Here is a 22,115-nt window from a genome sequence, read left to right as displayed (position 1 = left end):
AACCAGAGCAGCGCATGGAAACGCCGTTTATCTTCCTGCTGGAGCGGTGCCTATTCATCTACTTGCACTTTGACAGGCTTCCGAACTGCTAGGTTGGCAGGAGCAGGGACTGAGCAATGGGAGCTCACCCCGTCACGGGGATTCAAACCGCCGACCTTCTGATCGGCAAGTCCTAGGCTCTGTGGTTTAACCCACAGCGCCACCCACGTCCCCCCCGCTGTTGGTACAAACTTGCAATCAGTGGGAAGAACAGAACAGTTGCCTATTTATGTGGAATTTTCCACTTTACTAGAGTCCCCCCCCCCGCCCCCTGTGCTCCCATAGAGCAAGTATATACTGCATGATAATGAGCAGTATAATGACACCATTCGAGCCCCACAAAATTACAAATGCTCATCTCTGGTTCGTAAGTGATATAACCATAAACTTCTGGCACTGGGCAGGCTTTCAGAGAAACATTAGAAAGATGCATTTTTGAAATTATTATATAAAACGCCAATGTACAATACAAAATACAGCCTTAAGATAATGCCAGCTGAGTGGAAGAAGAAGAAGAGCAAAATGTCAAATCGGAGCAAACATCAAGCCTCAGAAAACCCAAATAGATGTTTGTTGCACTTCAACTTTAAAGACCGAGTTTTTGGTGGGAAAAGCTCCAGAGCAACAAAACCAAACAAAGGCAAAGGCTTGTACAAGGAGCTTTAGATTGTGGGTCTGTGCCTGGGAAGCATGGAGCAAAAGGTGAGCGCTAAATGAGTGATGGCCAAGCAAGATACTTTCTGTTCCTACATGGCATTTGGTTCCCTCCCCAGCAGAGTTTTACTTACTTGACAGGGACCAGAGCCCAAACCCAAGTCTCTGGAAAGTACGTCCTGGGTTTGGCTTCCTCTGCTTTGCCGGGGACCGAAGAAAAAGCCTCAGGCACCGCTTCACTCCTGGAAGCAACATTAGGCGCACCCGGTGCCATGCCACCTACTCCTACTCCTTTGCAGAAATCAAAGAAGCAGAAATCAAAGACGGTCAAGCAGGAGAGAACGGGGAATGGAAACCCACCCCATCTTGGAATCTGAAGGTAATATAATAGGGCAATCATTTCCCATGATAAATATTTGCAAATTCCTCCCATAATTATTTCTGTTCACAGATTTTGCATGCTTGCGCTTCTGCAATGCTTCAAAAACCTATAAAAGGTAAAGGTACCCCTGCCCGTACGGGCCAGTCTTGACAGACTCTAGGGTTGTGCGCCCATCTCACTCAAAGAGGCCGGGGGCCAGCGCTGTCCGGAGACACTTCCGGGTCACGTGGCCAGCGTGACATCGCTGCTCTGGCGAGCCAGTGCCGCACACGAAAATGCCGTTTACCTTCCCACTGGTAAGCAGTCCCTATTTATCTACTTGCACCTGGGGGTGCTTTCGAACTGCTAGGTTGGCAGGCGCTGGGACCGAACAATGGGAGCGCACCCCGCCGCGGGGATTCGAACCGGCGACCTTTCAATCGGCAAGCCCTAGGCGCTGAGGCTTTTACCCACAGCGCCACCCGCGTCCCTCAAAAACCTATACAGCTCTTTAAAAGCATGATCTGTCTCCAGCCAAGGGTTCAATAAAAGGAAAGGTAGGTAAAAAGGATGAGTCTTGTTATATCCCACCCTGCCAAAGGGAGGCTCCAGTTGAGAAACTGTCAAATTATGATTGTGATTCTCACCTAAGCCATAGCGAACGGGTGTCATTCCTGGCAATCCACAGGACACTGGCTTCTTAATTTTGGTGTTGGTTATAACTTTCATATTTAATTGCTGTAAAAATCAAAGAGAAAAGTGAGGGATGGCATATGAGAGCAACATGAAATGAAAGAAAAATTCTATGAGGCAAGGTCATTTGAATCTCTGGCAGGGAAATCATTGCAAAATGCTCTGCGTTCCAATAATGGATGTGTACAAGGTTTGACCCACAATTCCACAGAAATGATTTGAGACTCACACGCTGCATATTACATTGTGTTACAACATTGATCTCTGCTCAGGTGTCAATCAAGGGAAATAGAGGAGGAGATGAGGTTTATGTGAAAGCTCATTTGGCTCTCATCAAGATCAGCTAGGCAATATTTTTGGCCCTGTTGGCTTCATATATTTGCCTGAAGGAAAACGATTTCTCTGAAGACTCTGAAATTGACATTTTTAGGTCACTACTTTATATTCCCATGTTACAAGAATGCACATATAGACCACAAAACAGAAGCCTATTTTAAGATTACAAAATGTAGCTCCAAATTTATAGGCACACACAGGCACACATTTCACAGAAACACACTGGTGTGTTATGCTTCCCACTTCATGTGCATTGTATCATGTCCCCCCCCCCCCTTGTTCTTTGTGGAACACAATTTTTTTATTTTTTTATTTGAATGGCCTATAGACCACTTTTCAGGCAAGCTGCCTCTCAAATCCATAAAGTCCAATAGGAAAGGCAGTTTAAAAATTAAAACATCCAATTCTATCCTGCGAACATACAAACCAACAAAATAGCTCATCTAGCTCTAAAACAGCCATCACCACAACAGCCACCACTGATAATCCAGATTAGCTTCCCAAATTCATGATAAAAAGGGTCATTAAGGCCCACTAAAAATGAGCAATGGGCCTTAATGCTTGCCTGATCTCACTTAGAAACATATTCCATAATTGTGGAGCCACTTCTGAAAAGGCCCTGTTGTGTGTGTCCATCAGCCTAATTATTTGCACAGATTGGCAACTCAAGAAATCTCCAAATAGGATCTTAAAGTATGGGCAGATTGTAACAGGTGCAGGCAGTCCTTAAGAGAACCTGGTCCTCAACCATTAATGGGTTTTAAGGTTATAACCAGGACTTTGAACTTGGCCTGGAAATGCCTTAGTGCAGGGGTCAGCAACCTTTTTCAGCTGTGGGCCGGTCCACCGTCCCTCAGACCATGTGGTGGGCCAGACTATATTTTGGGGGGGGAATGAACGAATTCCTATGCCCCACAAATAACCCAGAGATGCATTTTAAATAAAAGGACACATTCTGCTCATGTAAAAACACCAGGCAGGCCTCACAAATAACCCAGAGATACATTTTAAATAAAAGGACACATTCTACTCATGTAAAAACTCATGTAAAAACACGCTGATCCGTGGGCCGGATTGAGAAGACGATTGGGCCGCATCCGGCTCACGGGCCTTAGGTTGCCTACCCCTGCCTTAGTGGCACAATATTCAGCCACTCAGCCTTAACTAGTAGTCAGGCGGTTGCATTCTGCCATAGTTGAGATTTCTAAACCATCTTCAAAATAAGAGTGCACTGCACTTGTCTAGCCTGGAAGTCACTAGTGCTCTCCAAATAGGGTTACAGCTAGCATAACAGATGACGCTGCTAATAAGGCATCCCTGACCAACACCATCATATAAACCTTCCCAAGTAGCACCAACAGCACCTTAGTCTCGTCAAGATTAAGTTCCAGTTGTTTACTGAAATATACTCAGAGTCGCAAAGTGATTTCATGCTCTTTATTCAGCTCATAGTGGTGAGGAGGAATGAATGAATGTCCCCTCAAAGTATCTGCTTTATATACATTATTTAGAAAATGGGCTGCACATGATTGGCTAATTCCGGAATTCTACTGTAAGCCAATCAGGTTGTGGATTCACTTCTATCTGGAGCATGATTGGGTGGTTCCTGCCAACCAATCATACTGCTGCATTGTTCTAGGACCAATCAGACTGCTGCATCTTGGATCCTATTGTTCTAGGACCAATCAGACTGCTGCAGTTTGGATCCTATTCAACTCAGTACATAACATTTACGCTTTTCCAACCTTGTACAGTATCCAAACACTGATTCATAATTTCAACAGCCCTCCTGGGACAAGCAGGTGGAAACTGGGTTCCATCTACATATTAATGACACTTCAGCCCAAACCTCCAAATGACTTCTCATGTGGATACTGATAAGCTTGGGCAATAGAACAGAACCCCATGAAATCCCATTGGAATGGAAATCCCCCTACGCCATTTTCTGAGACCAATTCTCCAAGAAGAACTGGAGCTGCTGTAGACTGGACAAGTGGTCCAGAAGGATACCATGGTTGATAGTACTGAAAGCTGCTGAAAGATCCAAGAGAAGCAGGAAAAGTCCTTTTCAGTTCCAAAACTGAGTCTGAAGCCAGACTGGAAATAAGTCTTCAGGAGGACTTCTGAAGTCCACATCCCTGCCCAGGTCTGGCAGATTTCACTAGCCAAGAAGGGCAAGGATCAGCTGGTAGGCTTCATCCCTTCAAGGAAACTATCTACATTCTCAGCATGCACAAGCAGAAAGCATGAGAAACAACATGCTTTCAAGCAACATGACAAGATGATGCACTAGCCTCAACCATCTCCATCTCTGTTACAATTATATGGCATCCAGATTATATGACATACCTGCAAAATGCAAGCTTTAGAGAGTTCCTGACTCACTGAGTTCTTTTTGCTCCTCAGTTGTTGCTGCGCTGAGCTTATCTATAGATTGGTTTAGTGTGTCATCTGAATCTGGGCTCGTAGTTTAACAGTCCCAGAAAAACCATGAGCTGTAAATCACAGGACAAACCTTGGAAGCTCCTCCTTATTTAATGATCCTGGGAACCATCAGAATGTATGCCATTGACAACCCAAAACAAAGGAGGTTTCAGAGAAGACTGGGTTAGGAACAGATGGTACTCACTTTGAACAGGCTGTAGGCATCAGCCTGGGTTTGGAACCAGGGGGCCACAATGGACCGTTTTGTCTTTGAACGCTCCGAAGGTAGACAAGGATATGGCTCAAAGTCTTCCAGGTCAAAGTAAAACCCTCTGGAGCCAATCAGACTAGACTCAATATGTTGATACACCTGAAAGCAGAGATTTCTGGATTGAGTTTGAGCTGACCAGTTAACAAGTCCCACAGTTTATATGAACATTTTTTATCCCAAAATGCATAACCTTGAATTTCATTCCATCTTACTCCAGGTCACGCCCATTTAATTTCATTCTTGGGATTAAGATGTGGTATCTGCTGTGTTTATATTCATTCTGGTACCCCTATTAACTACAGAGGTACTTATCTCCACAAAATTGTATTTGAGTTGACAAGTGTTCTTCCTGTTCTATAATGTAGCCTGCCTCTTTTTTTAGGTCAATGGTAGAGGAGGAATAATACTGGAATTAGAATTATTATTATTTTTTTAAAAATGTAATTTTTATTAAATTTCTGTCTTACAATTTAAAAAACTCATTTAAACAATCTTAAAATATTAATGACTTCCCTTCTTCTCTTTCTATTGATCATTTTGCATATCATAAATCCCTGCATACTTTACAAAAACGAAACCATTTAGTATTCCATTATTGCATCCATCAAAACTTATCAGGCCTTATCAGAGGCAATAATAGTGGAATTGATTGAGCCTAAGTGGGAAGGTTGAGCTCCCTTACTTCCTCTGGGGTCAGTGTTGCATTTCCCTTCAGCGCGACGCTTTTGTCCACAGCACGGAGAGAGCACAGTGCACCAGGGGCAGCTTCGATTTGCAGGTTGACCTTTGCCCCTGGAAGTTCCTCTGTCTCAGAGAAGCCCAGAGTCACCTGTAGATGGAGACAGATTTTCAGATGGAAAACCTGAGCTGAAAAGCATTAATTTAGAACACCAAGGAAAGAAAAGATGCAGAGGGAAGACTACTATTTTTCTCCTCTCATTCACTCAGTTTTTATATAGAATCTAGATCAGCCTGGTGCTCTCCTTCCAGATGTTTTTGACTTCAGCTCACATCAGCCCCAGGCATTTGGAGGGCAGCAGGTTGCACTGACTGATCTAGATGATGTTTACTGTGAACACTGCATTCCTTTGCATTCCTGTTTCCCCACCATTGTCACGTCATCTAGGTTTTTTTTACTTTTACTTTAAAAAATTTTTCACCATAATTACAGTGCTATTTATTCAGCTGTGAAACACACTATTATTTCAGAGGGGTGATCTGTAACGTTGCTGGTGATTATGTGTTACCCTACGTCTTCAACTCCAGTGAAACCCAGCCTAACCACGGTCAACAGCATTACAGTCGCATCTTGGAAGTCAAATGGAATCCATTCCGGAAGTCTGTTCGACTTCCAAAACGTTCAAAAACCAAAGTGTGGCTTCTGATTGGCTGCAGGAAGCTCCTGCAGCCAATCGGAAGCCACAGAAGCCCCATTGGATGTTCGGCTTCCAAAAATAGTTCGCCAACCGGAACAGTCACTTTTGGGTTTGCGACGTTCGGGTGCCAAAACATTCAAGAACTAAGCTGTTGTAAACCAAGGTATGGCTGCACTTAATTTAGGAAGTGTGTGTGTGTGTGAAGTTAATATTTACAGAAATCCAGAGATTGTAAGTTTTACCATGTCTGGGAACCGAAGTGCGGAACAATCCTTGTTCATTTTGTCAGTGCTTAAAATACAGTGGTAACTCGGGTTACATATGCTTCAGGTTACAGACTCCGCTAACCCAGAAATAGTGCTTCAGGTTAAGAACTTTGCTTCAGGATGTGAACAGAAATTGTGCTCTGGCGGCGTGGCAGCAGTGGGAGGCCCCATTAGCTAAAGTGGTGCTTCAGGTTAAGAACAGTTTCAGGTTAAGTACGGACCTCTGGAACGAATTAAGTACTTAACCTGAGGTACCACTGTACATAAAGCAATGCTCCAGTGTACTGCAGGATTGTTCCACATACATTGCTTGCTTTATTTTTAAACACTGTATCTCACAGAACTCTGTGCATTTCCTACTTGGAATCCACCTTGCAAACACCACCCCAATGTATTCCTTTCCTTCTTTCTTACAGTGGCAAAGCAGTAGCTGGATGCTCAGAAAATGAGCTAACAATAGAGGCAACAGAAGCGGCCAATTGTTGGCCAGAATGGAGCAGGTCAAGGATAGGAGTGGAAGAGAAGAAGAAGAGAAGAGTTTGGATTTGATATCCCGCTTTATCACTACCCGAAGGCGTCTCAAAGCAGCTAACATTCTCCTTTCCCTTCCTCCCCCACAACAAACACTCTGTGAGGTGAGTGGGGCTGAGAGACTTCAGAGAAGTGTGACTGGCCCAAGGTCACCCAGCAGCTGCATGTGGAGGAGCGGAGACGCGAACCCCGTTCACCAGATTACGAGTTTACCGCTCTTAACCACTACACCACACTGGAGTAGACTGGAGAGAAGGTGGCGAAAGCTGAGTTTGTGGCTCCTGGGACTCTCCTGCTCTTTCCCCCATCTTACGCTGCTCTCTCCAGCCACAGGGATGGACAATGCTCAGGTCACGCTGAGCAGGACTAGCAAAGCACTACAGTATAGCCATGCCCCCCATGCTACACCACTGTACGTCACACACTATTTTAATGCTTGCCAGTGTGTGTGGGTGTGTGATTTAAACCATCCTAGTGAGAAAGCAAAATGGGTGCAAATATGGAGAGTGATGGCTCTATCATAGAACTTTCAGCCCATCTGCCTTGAGCCACACATATGCATAATATATATATATAAATTAAAAATTGTCCAGTGGCACCTTAGAGACCAATTAAGTTTGTCCTTGGTATCTGAAGAAGTGTGCATGCACATGAAAGCTTATACCAAGAACAAACTTAGTTTTTTTTAAAAAAAATTAAATATATTTCGACTGTGTCAGACCAACACGGCTACCTACCTAACAGATTGAGATTGAATCCTGACAAGACAGAAGTACTGTTTCTGGGGGACAGGAGGCGGGCAGGTGTGAAGAATTCCCTGGTCCTGAATGGGGTAACTGTGCCCCTGAAGGACCAGGTGCGCAGCCTGGGAGTCATTTTGGACTCACAGCTGTCCATGGAGGCACAGATTAAATCCGTGTCCAGGGCAGCTGTGTACCAGCTCCATCTGGTACGTAGGCTGAGACCCTATCTGCCCGCGGACTGCCTTGCCAGAGTGGTGCATGCTCTGGTTATCTCCCGCTTGGACTACTGCAAGGCGCTCTACGTGGGACTACCTTTGAAGGTGACCCGGAAACTACAACTAATCCAGAATGCAGCAGCCAGACTGGTGACTGGGAGCGGCCGCCAAGACCATATAACACCGGTCTTGAAAGACCTACATTGGCTCCCAGTACGTTTCCGAGCACAATTCAAAGTGTTGGTGCTGACCTTTAAAGCCCTAAACGGCCTCGGTCCAGTATACCTGAAGGAGCGTCTCCACCCCCATTGTTCTACCCGGACACTGAGGTCCAGCACTGAGGGCCTTCTGGCAGTTCCCTCACTGCGAGAAGCCAAGTTACAGGGAAGCAGGCAGAGGGCCTTCTCGGTAGTGGGGCCCTCCCTATGGAACGCCCTCCCACCAGATGTCAAAGAGAACAACAACTACCAGACTTTTAGAAGACATCTGAAGGCAGCCCTGTTTAGGGAAGCTTTTAATGTTTGATGTATCACAGTATTTTAATATTCTTTTGGAAGCCGCCCAGAGTGGCTGGGGAAACCCAGCCAGATGGGCGGGGTATAAATAATAAATTATTATTATTATTATTACCTGAATCTATATGCATAATATGTGCTCCCTTCTTGCCCTGTGCGCCACTTTTCTGTCCCAGGAACTCTATGTACTAACCTTGTGTTTGAAGCACTTCTCTATTCTGAAATTATCCACGTCAGCCGCCACTTCGCCATCCAGAAACACAGCGTACAGCAGAAGCCTGACTGTGGGTGCCAGGTCAGAGCTCGTAGACAAGGTGAGGGAGAAGGTTCCTTTCAGAGCTGGGTCAGGGGAAGGGGAGAATGGGGGGAAAGGAAAGAGAAGGAGAGCAACCATATCTTACAGCATGAGAAAAAACATCCCTGTGAATCTCACTTCTGCCAGATGGTGGTAAAGCTAAGAAAATCAAGGAGACCCACCCCAAACGCAGCCAGCCCACCTGCGCATTGCAGGAGTATTCCAACCCTCATGTCTTCAACCTAATAACTGGTTTATTGCCAAGAAGAAATTCCGTTCTGCACCATGTGGTGAGTTCTAAAATAAACCCGTTTCCATCTGTTTAGGTCCGCCTAGCAGTCCACTTTGGTAATTCACCTTACCTGAAGACACTGACTGTGGATCTGATAGTAAAGGTAAAGGGACCCCTGACCATTAGGTCCAGTCGCAAAACCAATATCACCAGAATATAAGTTTGTTTGGTCAGAGGAGGACACCTCCAAGTATGAGTTTAACCAAGCCTCTAGTTCTGTGCTAGGTCTCAATCAGAATAGGGGAATTTGGAGATGGCAGTATAGGAGTTTATACTCTCTGCCACTGGTGTTTGTGAAAATGTTGTGGGCCTCAAGAAAAGAGAAACCTTCTTCAGGATATATTACAGAGGGGTCTGCACTCCTGCTGTTGGTAAAGGTAAAGGTAAAGGTAAAGGGACCCCTGACCATTAGGTCCAGTCATGGCCAACTCTGGGGTTGCGGAGCTCATCTCGCTTTATTGGCACAGCTTCCGGGTCATGTGGCCAGCATGACTAAGCTGCTTCTGGCGAACCAGAGCAGCGCACAGAAACACCGTTTACCTTCCCGCCGGAGCGGTACCTATTTATCTACTTGCACTTTGACGTGCTTTTGAACTGCTAGGTTGGCAGGAGCAGGGATTCGAACCGCTGACCTTCTGATCGTCAAGTACTAGGCTCTGTGGTTTAACCCACAACTGTTTAAAAACAAAACCTTTAGAATGAGATCTTTGCCAAGTAAAAAACCTCAGGAATCGCTCCTAAGGTTTCATTCTGCTCAGCGTCAGGAAGTTATGTCTAGCACTGTACATGCTCTCCAAGCTGAGGTTGCACCCCTGCTTGTGTCGCTTCATTCACCAACTCTGCACCAAACCCCAACCCTCTCACCAAACCTACTGCCTCTTACACCTTGCCACACACACTTCCTCTCCTCACACAACCCCAAAACTACCCACCCCTCCTCTATACCTTGCAAAATCCACCCACCCCCTCTCCTGAGAACTTGCCAAACCACCCCTTCCTATTACCTTTAGAGCTGTTCCAGCGCCCCTGGAATGCCCACTTCTGTCTCCCGCCTCTGTTTCTCTTCTCATACTCCAAAGCTGCTAAGATCGCTCAGCAGCTTTCAGAAGGCTGTGATCACACTGCAGTTTGCAATGCCACCTATTGGAAGCCAAGCAAACTGCTGCGTGATGACAATCTTTCCTTTTTATGATATGTAAACACACACATACGGAGGGACAATTAAAATAGGGAGATTATTTGGGATTTTTCATGTCAGTTCAGATCTTCTGCTGTATAATTGTAATGGGCTAAAGAAGAAAGCAGAACATTAGGACTCAGTTCAGACATAAACTCTTAGGCACCATGTTTTGTGCTATTGTTTTATTAGATCTCATGCTGCTGGCAATGTTTGTTTCTGATATGATACCTTAATTTGAAATTTTATAGTATTTTTAGCATGGTGTTATTATTTTATTCTGCTGTTATCACAGGTTGCCTTGCAGATCTGAAATGGCCTGTTTGAAAGGTGGGTTTGAAATTGAATAATAACTGAAAGAAACACCAGACCAGGCAGATCAGGCGCACCAAGCATGTTCATCTTGATAACGCCTGGTGCTTCCCATGAGGCTTATTTGATGGAACAGTATAGTTCTCCCACTTACTCTCATCCTGGCCAACAGGAACGGTCTTCTGTCCACTGGAGACAATCTTCCCTTTGGACACAATCTGCAGGGAGACAATATGTTAGGCCAGGGACAAAAGCAAGAGCCCACCCCCACCTCTTTGGCACTAGAGATACAGAAAAAAGGGAGAGGGGAGTGAGACAGGGAAAGACTAGAGTCATGGATTTTGCTGTAGGAAGATCATAGGCTAGCAGTGAGATTTTGAGATATCTTGAGTTCTGAGGGAGAGAAAGACGTGGTCACAGTACAGATACCATGGGAGCTGCACGTCTGACATAGGCGTGAAAACACATTTATCTTATTCACACAATGCATTTTTAGAGAGAACACCTGAGGGCCAAATTGCTTGTAGCCCAGGAGATATGGGATCAGGATCTCCCAATTTTTTAAGAAGAGGAGGAGGAGGAGGAGAAGAGCACCAGATCTGAGAGGCAGGGAAAACTGATAAATATATATTTTCACCAATATGGCAAATGCAGCTGTGGAAGAAGAAAAATGCTAATTGGAAGAACGGTGCACTGATTGGGGAAACCTCTGTCCCGGGGCCTTAGTCCTGACACCCACCCTTTCCACACCATGAATGGCATTCATTCTATTTTATTGCTTTCAGAGCACACACAATGTTATTTCTGAAGCGCCTCTGCAGAGCTTAGATGGAAGTGAGGTGGTCCAGGAAGAAGTAAGAGAGTCGTAGCAAGACCCAGAGGACAGAAGACGAATGCTGACAGGAATCAACTGGGTCTGGAGGAGAGAACAGAGCTGACCTGGGATGCTCAAATGAGCTTTTTCCTCAGCAGCACCTCTGTGTCTGGCAAGCTCCCTGTTTCTTGTTATTGTGATTTTGAAACCCCTATATACTAGGTGTGCGTGCTAAGAGCAAAATGCCTTTGCTTCTGAAAAGCAATGGGCCTGTTCATATTATACTGATAACACTAATATCAGCCTTACAAGGTTTAAAAAAGTAACCACAACAAATACTCTTAGACAGGGGTCAGAAAGGTTTACCTCACCTGGGCCGGTTCACTCCTGCAGAGATCACTCTGGGGGCTGGATCACATCTGCGCAGATGTGATTTCCAGCACTGCGGAAGTTAGTCCCCGCTCTGCACTGCAGTGGTTTAGCACAGCACGCAGGGACTCGTCAAGGGGGTGGCTCGGTTCAAGGGCAGCTCGTGGGCTGTTTAAATGACCCCTGTGGGCTGCTTGTGACCCATGGGCAGCAGGTTGCCGACCCCTGCTCTTAGATCTCTCTTTTACCATTTAATTTAACCTCAGGTTAGTGGCATCAAACCTTGCCCACTTCCCCTAAATCGTACCGGTCTGCCCCTCCCCAACACACACACACACATGACACTTATGGCACTTGACACTTTCATATTTGGATGTTCTGGAGAATATATGCAGGTTTGAACTTCACATATGATATTAAAGGTAAAGGTAAAGGGACCCCTGACCGTTAGGTCCAGTCGTGGCCGACTTTGGGGTTGCCGTGCTCATCTCGCTTTATTAGCCGAGGGAGCCAGCGTACAGCTTCCAGGTCATGTGGCCAGCATGACTAAGCTGCTTCTGGCAAACCAGAGCAGCGCACGGAAACGCTGTTTACCTTCCCGCCGGAGCAGTACCTATTTATCTACTTGCACTTTGACGTGCTTTCGAACTGCTAGGTTGGCAGGAACAGGGACCAAGCAACAGGAGCTCACCACGTCGCGGGGATTCAAACCACCGACCTTCTGATCGGCAAGCCCTAGGCTCTGTGGTTGAACCCACAGCGCCACCCACATCCCTTACACATGATATTCAATCTGCTGCAAATCAAGGGCCACTCCAGCCCAGTAGTATTTTATTGGGGGTGTATTCCTCAGTGTGTTCTTGACACAGTAATGGTGTGTTAAGGATGGTGGATTTATTCTGTTTTAATTTGTTCTGCAATGCTTCCACATTATTGCTGTCTGGAGGGGCTATAGCACAGCAAAAGAACAAACATAAACCCGAACACTGGTGATATATAAAGTTACAGGGTTTCAGCAGGAAGTTAGAGGATGTGCACTGATTGGAAGTGAAGCGGTGTGACTACCCCAAAATGTTCGCAAGTTCAAACAGTATTGGAAATAGGATTGCTTGTAGCCACCCAAATAGGATCATGAGCATAAATGGCCATGAATGTGCAACAAAGAGGATGTCTTGTTTCTGCCCCTCCCCAAGTTTTCTACTTCTTTCAGGTCAATATTAGTCAGCGGCAAAGTGCCCCATCAACATAAGTCTGAGAAAAATCTCTGCTTGAGGAAAAGCTCTTTTTAGCAGTTTTTGTGGGATGTGAAACACAAGAGCAGTCAAGTACAACATCCCTAGAGTGGACATAAAAAGGGGATGTCTGGACCAGCCAGTTGGAACTTCCTGTTTCCTCCTAGGCTGGGACAGACTTCCTCTACGTGTGACCAGAGGTGGGCGTGGCCTATGCAGGTAACAAAATACCTCAGCGGAGGCCGCCATCTCTCTGACTACATTCATCAAAGAAGCAACATCTGCTTAGCCTAAGGTGCTCTCTTGGCTTCCAGCCAAGAGAGGACAAAGGAACTGTCTCTTTATGGGATAGATTCCAGGTATATTACTTTTGTAACTTAAGTCTGCCTTCTGGGATCCATCTGTGAATAGAATGAGTGAGTGAGTAAACTCTTTTTATACTTTTATAGAAGATTGTGTCGTGTCTATCTTTTTATGAGGGACTAAAGGGGAAATTACCAAGGATAGTTATTTCAGAGGCTTTAGCGAGTCTGAGCAAACACATCTGCTGTGCAAGTTTAAAAAGGGGAATGTTACTCTGCTAAATTGCAGAAATTGTTAACACAAGTTGGAAAGGATATAATCAAACAATATATCCTCTCCTGCATCCCTGAACATTCCCACAGTTAGTCTTCTGTTTTCTCTCTCTCTGCTGAGATTCTTTCCCACCTTCTTTAATATTGTCTCTCCTTCAAGCTTGCATTTTTCTTCTTCTTCCTTTTTCTCTCTCTCTCCCCCCCCCCCCCCCGTACAGGATTTGCTTCTCTTTCTCATATTGCTCCAGGCGTTTCCACCAATTGCTAGACACTCACCAAGTAATAGAAATCTACATGGTCGGCTTCCGGGCCCAGCTCTTTCCGATCAAGGATGTAATCCACCAGCACTTCCTGGTCTTTTCCACAGGGCAGCTCTTCCTCCACATGCTGGATCTCGAGGAAACTGTTGCTTTCTGAGTAGAAGGGCATCAGCCATACGAAAGCTTCATTCCGTATTGTCTCCAGGAATTCAAAGGAAATGGTCTCAGTCTGCTTTAAAATAGTGTACCTGCCCTAGAAAGCAAAAAGGGACAGGAGGCGTCAGAAACAAACAATAGGTCAAAGGTTTTTGGTTGGTGACTGAAAGAACCAGATGCATGTCAGAGGTTAAAATACAAAAGAAATTGGAAAGTTAATTGTACTGATGAGTTGTCAACGATGACATAGGTTAATGATAAAAGGAAAGTGTATTAAGGCTCGTTTGCAAAAGTTCCAGCAGGCACTTGCATAGGATAAATAAGCAAAAGTGAAAAGGAACAAAATAAACCCTTTATTTGTTATTTCAAATTATACGCTGCTAGCAACAACAACAAAATAATTTTTCACACACACACACACACACACACACACACAAAATAAGGTAACAGAGCTTGGATACAAACCAACCATGATAACACCCCAGTCCATGCTAAACATCTTAAGAAAACCACAAACTTACAAATTTAGAAGGGGCACAGCTGAGAAAGGGTGTGGCTCTGCACTTCTGAATTTGCCACTACAATGCTGCTCCTTTGCCAATATGCTCATGACTCACCCGTAGAGAAACCGCATCTTTCCATTCTGTTGTGTCCAAGGAGAAAGCAACTTCGCCATTCTCATCTGTGCGGTAAGGAAGGTTTGTCTCCACGTCATTGACATCGACAGTAAGATAGACCGTCTCATTCTTGAAGGGTACGTCGTTGACGGTGCATTTCATCTGCAAGAACAAACTGGGAATTAATGCCATGTTAGTCTCCTCTGATGGCAGTTAGGTGGGCTATAAGAAGTAACTGGATTTACTGAAACAACTTTCCTCTTTCTTAAATTGCACGAAATATAAAAATAATTTGTTGAAAGAGGCTCTTTCAAGTAAAGTTGAATTTAATATATGATTAAGTCTGCAGTCCTGTATGCTGTTTCTGGGATGTCAGTCCCATTTAACTCAGTGAGGGTGACCTCCAAGCAGACAGATACAGTTTTGCACACTAAGAGGGTCTATGAACTAGGTATGCATTCACACCAAAGTCACAAATCTCTTCACAGAAACAAAAGAGTGGTCTTGGTTCAGAACATTTTCTATAATTTACATCTGACAAATGCTCCTAAAATTCATGGCTTTTGGTCATGTAAGCTTGAATATAGAAATTAGCATTTAAACCTCACTGGACACCCTCCCAGGTGAAATATTTGTTTATTTCCTTATCTCTTTGCTGCCCCCACTCTTCAAACCTTGAACATCACCTTTAAAAACATCCTCTCCCCAACCTTCCAATCAGATATTGAGCTATTTTACGCGACTGAGCTGTCTCATCAGCTGTCTGGCTGAGAGAGAGATTGGGCAAAGCTGTATTTAGGACCTCACCTTTCCAGTGTATGGAAATCCATGCTTATAGAATGGATTGAGATTTAGGAACTGCACGTTTGCTACTCTGGCGACAACAGAGAAGCCACCGGTTCCTGCGACTTTCACTCCTGAAAAAGAGAGGTGACATCTGGACTCAGCGCAGCTGTGGGAAGTGTGTGACATACACACACACACACACACACACACACCAGGGAGGAGTAGCAGCATTGTATATAAAGGATGTGTACACTTGTGAAGAAATCTATGGCCTGGAGCATGAAAAGCAGTTTGACAGTATACGGGTAAAAATTGTAGGAGAGAGAAACAACAGTGGCCTTACTGTCACTGTTCTTGCAGGAGGAGACTGAGAGGAGATATGATGGCCATCTTCAAATACAGTGGTACCTTGGGTTAAGAACTTAATTCGTTCTGGAGGTCTGTTCTTAACCTGAAACTGTTCTTAACCTGAGGTACCGCTTTAGCTAATGGGGCTTCCCGCCGCCTCTGCATCGCTGCTGCGCAATTTCTGTTCTCATCCTGAAGCAAAGTTCTTAACCCAAGGTACTATTTCTGGGTTAGCGGAGTCTGTAACCTGAAGTGTCTACTGGCAGTAAAGGTCAAGGGTAAAGGGACCCCTGACCATTAGGTCCAGTTGTGGCTGACTCTGGGGTTGTGACGCTCATCTCGCTTTATTGGCCGAGGGAGCCGGCGTACAGCTTCCAGGTCATGTGGCCAGCATGACGAAGCTGCTTCTGGCAAACCAGAGCAGAGCATGGAAACGCCCTTTACCTCCCCTCCGGAGTGGTACCTATTTATCTACTTGCACTTTGACGTGCTTTTGAACTGCTAGGTTGGCAGGAGCTGGGACCGAGCAACAGGAGCTCACCCCGTCGCAGGGATTCGAACCGCCAACCTTCTGATCGCCAAGTCCTAGGCTCTGTGGTTTAACCCACAGCACCACCCGCGTCCCAAAGGAAGGTTACTAAACATCAAAACCTCTATTTCTCCATTTCTGTACCTGTTCCTTCTTCTTCAAATTCCGCAGAAAGCTGAACAAAATCCATATAGCCTCTCTCAGGCAGCTTTAATTCGGTTGCATTAATTGTGAAAGAAACATAACCATTCTTGTCTGTCTGAGGAAACAGAGATGAAAAATTATATTTGGAGGCAAAGGCAGCTGGTTAAGGATTCTCATTTTAGAGCCAAGGGCAGCAGAATGGCATTTCAGGCCAGGAGTACAGCCACTTGTTTCAGCCCTTCAGTTAGCTTACCTGGCCTGTGTAGTGCATTTGAATTGCATCGAGTTGTCTCACTGGCGTATCATAAAAAAAGTAAAATGATGTGTCTCGAGTTACATGTAGATCTACTTTCCCATGAACAAGCTTCCCATATGTGTACCTGCAGCAGAAGGTGGGGGAACAGTATCATGAAGTAAACCCCCTAAAGTAAACAGTCAGCTTTAATTTGTTGGGGTGGTGGTGGTGGAAATGGAGCTGGTAGCACCAAAAAAAAACCAGAGAGACTTCTTGATTGAACAGTTTATGGTAGGAAAATCACTTTAGGGTGTGTTGTTCACATTACTGCCTTTGAGCACAGCAATGTTGCAGTTCTCCAGCACTTTCCTCCCAGCTGTTCACATAAACACGCCTCAAACAGTGTGAGATTTGTTTCTGCTTGTGTACCACACTATGGACATTGACAGGGCAGGGATGTCTTTATCCCATGGGTAGGCAAACCAAGGGCCGCGGGCCAGATCAGGCCCAATTGCCTTTTGGATCCGGCCTGTGGACGGTCCAGGAATCGCCATGTGGATTGCCAGCACGGGCGTTCTCTCCCTCTCCCTCACACGGCGGCAGCCCTCCTCCTGGTTTCTCCCTGCCCTGCCTAGAGGAGGAAGGGGCAGAAAACAAATGAAATACCGTGAAAATCCCTGAAACGAGAAGTAATTGACTAGAACTATTGTCTTATGGAAATGAACTAAATAATAAAAATCAAAAAGTTTAAGGGAAAAAATAGAAAAACCTAAAATTGAACAAAGCCTTAACGGGATCGATTTCTAGTCAATTACTTCTCATTTCAGGGATTTTCATGGTATTTCATTTGTTTTGTGCAATTTCTCGGTTCCATGACTGTCTTTTTTTCTACTAGAGGAGGAAGGGGGCTGGGCTTTGTTGGTGCCAGCAGCAGCAGCGCTCGAGCGGCCGCCATTTTAAGCAGCCCCTCTCCGAAGCCCTGTCGCACGCTGCTCATCGTCCCTCCGCCATCGCCACCACCAGCCCCTGCTGCTCACAAGACACAGGTAAGCAGCCACCGGGATTCGTGGTGCTCTTCCATCACTTTTTGTCCAAAATATAGTCTGGCCCCCCACAAGGTCTGAGGGACAGTGGACTGGCCCCCTGCTGAAAAAGTTTGCTGATCCCTGCTTTATCCCTATAAAAAGGTGTTTTCACGTCTTGGCTACAGATGAGCTAGGAAAGGCTTCAGGGTTTCCAAGCTGAGTTGAGAAACAACACACCAGCCATTTTATCACAGCAAAGCTCATGCATTTTGGATACGGTAAATGAAAGAGTGGACCAGCCTTAGGGAGAGATTTCCCCCGGGAATTCACACTGAAGGAAAGATCACCTGATCCATAGGTGCCGATTCCCTGGGGCCTTGGGTGTCTGAGCACCCACAAAATTCCCCATGAAGGGCCGGGCACCCACAAATTTGGGTGCCAGGGCCATGCACGCTGCATGGCACCCACAGCCGTAGGCACCCACAGTCGTGGGGCCACGCTGGAACTCCTGACCCGATCCCACGCTGTCTGAGAAAAGACTGGAGGCAGGCATGCCGGAACAATCCTTTTATACCACCCAGAGACTTTCTGAAGGGAATGAAAATTTCACTAGTCGTTATAGCTTTTCATCTCCACAGTTGCCGCAGAATCATTCCCAATAATGTTTCACATGCAGATGCAAAGATTACCGTATTTTTCGCCCTATAGGACACACTTTCCCCCCTCCAATAATGAAGGGGAAATCTGGGTGCGTCCAATGGGGCGAATGCAGGCTTTCGCTGAAGCTTGGAGAGCGAGAGGAGTCGATGCGCACCGACCCCTCTCGCTCTCCAGGCTTCAGGAAGACATCCGCAGCCTAGGCAACCCTGCGGGAGTTCCTGCAGGGCTGTCTAGGCTGCGGATAGCAGCCTGCCGCCCGGCGCAAGGGGCGCCCTGAAGCAGAGCGCCCCTCGCGCCGGGCAGACATCCGCAGCGTGGGGAGCCCTGCAGGAGTTCCCCGCAGGGCTCCCCATGCTGTGGATAGCAGCCTGCCACCCGGCGAGCGGGGCACCCTGAAGCAGAGCACCCCTCGCGCCGGGCAGACATCGGCCAGCCCCACAAGCTCGGGGGACAGCAGGGAGGCGCAGCGCCGCCATCCCGCTGTTCCTCGACCTGGTTCGGTTTCCCTGACCTGGTTTGGGGGGGGGGGGAAATAAAGGGGGGGAATTCCTTTATTTCCCCCCCAAAAAAACTAGGTGCGTCCTATGGGACGGAGTGTCCTATGGGACAAAAAATACGGTACTTGATTGCCTGTTGTGGAGAAATGCAGGAAATGTGGAAAGTATGTGTATGAGGGAGCAGGGAGGGAAGAAGTGGTGCTTGACTTTTTCTGCAAAGGGACAGGAAAGGAAAAGAAGCTTTCTGGACAGACAGACAAACAAAAAACTAGACCATAATTGATAGGTCACTGGAAGGGAAAGAGAGAAAAAGGTGAAAGGAAAGAAGCCGGACTGGAACAAACAGATTTGCTTTACCAAATACCTCAGGTGCTTGGAATATCCCTTTTTTCGTCTGCAATTTAGTCCTCCAGAAATAGAGCAGGGGAAAAGGACACAGTACTGATGTCTGCCTATTCTGTCCTCATTATTGGGGATGAAATATTCTCCTCCATCAACCGTTGGCATGGTCTTTGAGGACACACAAGATTTTGCTCACCTGCCAAGCACTTTGACTTGAACTTCTTCATCCGCTCTGGTGACAAGTTGCGGAAGTTCAAACAGCACTTCAAATTTAGGCAGCACTGCAATGGAAAGAAAGAAAGAAGAAGAAGAAGAAGAAGAAGAAGAAGAAGAAGAAGAAGAAGAAGAAGAAGAAGAAGAAGAAGAAGAAGAAGAAGGGCAATGGTAAGGGATGCTTTAAAAAGAAGAAGAATTGGAATAGCAGATTGCTAAAAAACACCAAGACCAATAGTTCTGGGGTAATTGCAATTGGATTAAAAGATACGAGAGGAGAACATTAACTCCAGCAAGTGCTGCTGTCTGGTCAGATTTTGCTTCTACAGCATATTTTGATTTTAAAAGCAAATTAAGAAAACTCCAAACCAGAAGAGATCCTCTGTATGGATCTTGCATATCATATCTTGCTTGACCCTAAACTGAACCTAAAATGCACACACCTATAGATGTAGGTGCTTTAATTTAGCGAGTGGGTGGAAGGAAAAGGAGGCATTGTTTTGCCTTCCTTCAGGGTCATTTTTAGCATTATATTATCATAGCCAGCTGGCGATGCAATAAGGTTTTGACCTAACTTTGATCTCCTCGTTTTTCCTCTGTTGCATGTGGGATGGTTGCAAAGTGACAGGTGTCAAATTACGGTAGTATGCATTTCTTCACCAACTGTGTTCACTGGGACATTGCATGAGATGCATTTGTGAGCCAGTACAGTGCTTAGAGTGTTTGATAAGGACCAAGGATACCAGACTTGAACCCACCCCCAAACTCCGCCATGGGTGGATGACTTTGGACCAATTGTCGCCTCTCAGCTAACCTACCTCACAGGACTATACAGTCATACCTCGGGTTGAACATGCTTCATGTTGAGCGTGTTTGAGTTACGCTCCACGGCAACCCAGAAGTAACGGAGTGCGTTACTTCCGGGTTTCGCTGCTCGTGCATGCGCAGATGCTCAAAATGACGTCACGCGCATACGCAGAAGCGGCGAAAAGCAACGTGCGCGTGCGCAGACATGTCGTCGCTAGTTACATTTGCTTCTGGATGCGAACAGGGCTCTGGAACGGATCCCGTTCGTATCCAGAGATACCACTGTATATGCTACCTTGAGCTCATTGAACGAAAGGTAGGATATAAATATAGCGCTCTCTCTCTCTCTCTCTCTCTCTCTCTCTCTCTCTCTCTCTCTCTCTAAAATCAGCACCTCACATTTCTATCTCCTCCCAGATCTTTTCTCTAGAACATCACTGCTGCATTTTGTTCCAGGAAAGACAGCAACATATTGAAGAGCTAGTAACTTTGCCATTCACAACGTCTAGACAGAATTAGCATGGGGAATGAGTGTGTGCACAAGGCAACACAAGCAGGAGCCCCCCTGACCCCCCCTCCACAGTTGTATAGTAAGCCCGCAACTTATGGCGGGGGTTATGTTCCAGTGATCAGCCCCAAACCAAAACGCATCTAGTCAAAATACATTGGGTTCAATGGTGGGTGGGATTGCCAAAGTCTTCCCCCCCCCCCGGACACCTGCCCCCTTTCTGCTCCCCCCCCCATTTTATTTTTTTGCCAAGCACATAAAGCTGGATGTGCAAAAGCTAAATGTGTGTAAGTTGCAGGCTTACTGTACAGGCATGAGTCTTTTCTGCAGATGACGTAACGACCAATGTGTAGAGATCCCTGCTGTTGTGTTTGCTTTCTGCATTTTGAACAGCTGAAAACGGCAGCATTGAAAGGGACTTCAGGGCAGGCAAATCTCTCTTCCTTTCAGAATCGCCATGTTCACGCACATTGGAAGGAAGCCATGAGGCCTGATGTGGCCCTCCACCAGCATGGGGGCCCGCTACCACAGCAGATGGCCCCATGTATATGAGCAATCTATCCGGAAGGTATTTGTATTCCGAGGAGCTGCTGATAATACGGATGACGTTATGGGCGCCCTACCAGCCAGCTGTTGACCTGTCTTCCAAGTAGCTTCTAATTCCTGCCACACGTCTTGGAGAGCAGTCAGCAAAAACCATCCAAGCCCTGCCCCGCTTTCTCTCCCATTCCTGCTGCCTCCAAGCATTTAAGCATGGCATTAGGAGTTGGCACTCCAAACTCAGCTATCTCGGCTTCCCAAGACACTGGCGGGGTTAGTTGGTTCAAGACTTGAGCCACTGGCCCCCAAGCATCTGTCCTAGGCCAACCACAGATGTGGCTCTGACTACCCTTTCCTTGCTTAGAGTAATTTCTCCTCCCCCAAAAGGGCATTACTTCTGAATCCTGCCGACATGGGGCCTTCCGCCACAGCAGGGAGAGACGATGTGGCCCTCTGCTGCTGTGGGGAGGCCCGACGGAGCTCAGCCACTCAAGATTGGAAGGACTTAGGCCCATCCCCACATACTTTGGGGTAGGGCTGAGCTGTCCTCAGCCCCATAAACTTGGAACCTAACAATGACAATTTATTATTTATATGCTACCCATCTGACTGGGTTGCCCCAGCCACTCTGGGCGTCTCCCCACAAAGTATTAAAAGCACAACAAAACATCAACCATTAAAAACTTCCCTGAACATATGCTTCCTTTTATTCTTAGAACGATTCTCACAAGCCATGTGGTCTTCCCCAGAAACTTACCATATTCCTCCACAGTGAATACTTTCCTATTTCTGTAGCTCTCTCCCATTTTGAAGGTGTACGATCCCAGGGCCGCTTCCGAGGCCAGAGGGAAAGACAGATCCACAATGCCATGGTGAGGCTTCACGTCCACCCATTGGCCTATTCGGTTCCCATTAGGATCCTGGGATAAGACCAAAAGGACTGTGAGGTTCGTCCCCT

General features: G+C 46.2%; 1 protein-coding gene across 2 annotated transcripts in view; it reads right to left on the bottom strand.

Annotated features, from left to right (window-relative positions):
- LOC310667336 (alpha-2-macroglobulin-like protein 1) overlaps positions 1–22,115 on the bottom strand; it is a 49,276-nt gene that overhangs the window by 16,397 nt on the left and 10,764 nt on the right. Inside the window, exons 7-19 of one of the 2 annotated variants that reach the window (XM_083419424.1) lie at positions 21,915–22,077; positions 19,286–19,370; positions 16,584–16,710; positions 16,331–16,445; positions 15,331–15,440; positions 14,524–14,685; positions 13,767–14,003; positions 10,655–10,718; positions 8,618–8,763; positions 5,461–5,607; positions 4,713–4,877; positions 1,702–1,792; positions 828–984 (exon numbers count right to left, since the gene is read on the bottom strand). In XM_083419424.1, the coding sequence (XP_083275550.1) occupies positions 828–984; positions 1,702–1,792; positions 4,713–4,877; positions 5,461–5,607; positions 8,618–8,763; positions 10,655–10,718; positions 13,767–14,003; positions 14,524–14,685; positions 15,331–15,440; positions 16,331–16,445; positions 16,584–16,710; positions 19,286–19,370; positions 21,915–22,077 (1,769 nt within the window). The remainder of the gene's footprint in view (positions 1–827; positions 985–1,701; positions 1,793–4,712; positions 4,878–5,460; positions 5,608–8,617; positions 8,764–10,654; positions 10,719–13,766; positions 14,004–14,523; positions 14,686–15,330; positions 15,441–16,330; positions 16,446–16,583; positions 16,711–19,285; positions 19,371–21,914; positions 22,078–22,115) is intronic. The other variant, XM_083419423.1, reaches the window with a different exon arrangement.

This window comes from Podarcis tiliguerta (genome assembly GCF_965153285.1).
Source record: "Podarcis tiliguerta genome assembly, chromosome: 17".
NCBI classification, from domain to species: Eukaryota; Metazoa; Chordata; class Lepidosauria; order Squamata; family Lacertidae; genus Podarcis; species Podarcis tiliguerta.
Note: the sequence above shows the minus strand (reverse complement) of the source record. Positions and strands in the feature narration are given on the sequence as shown.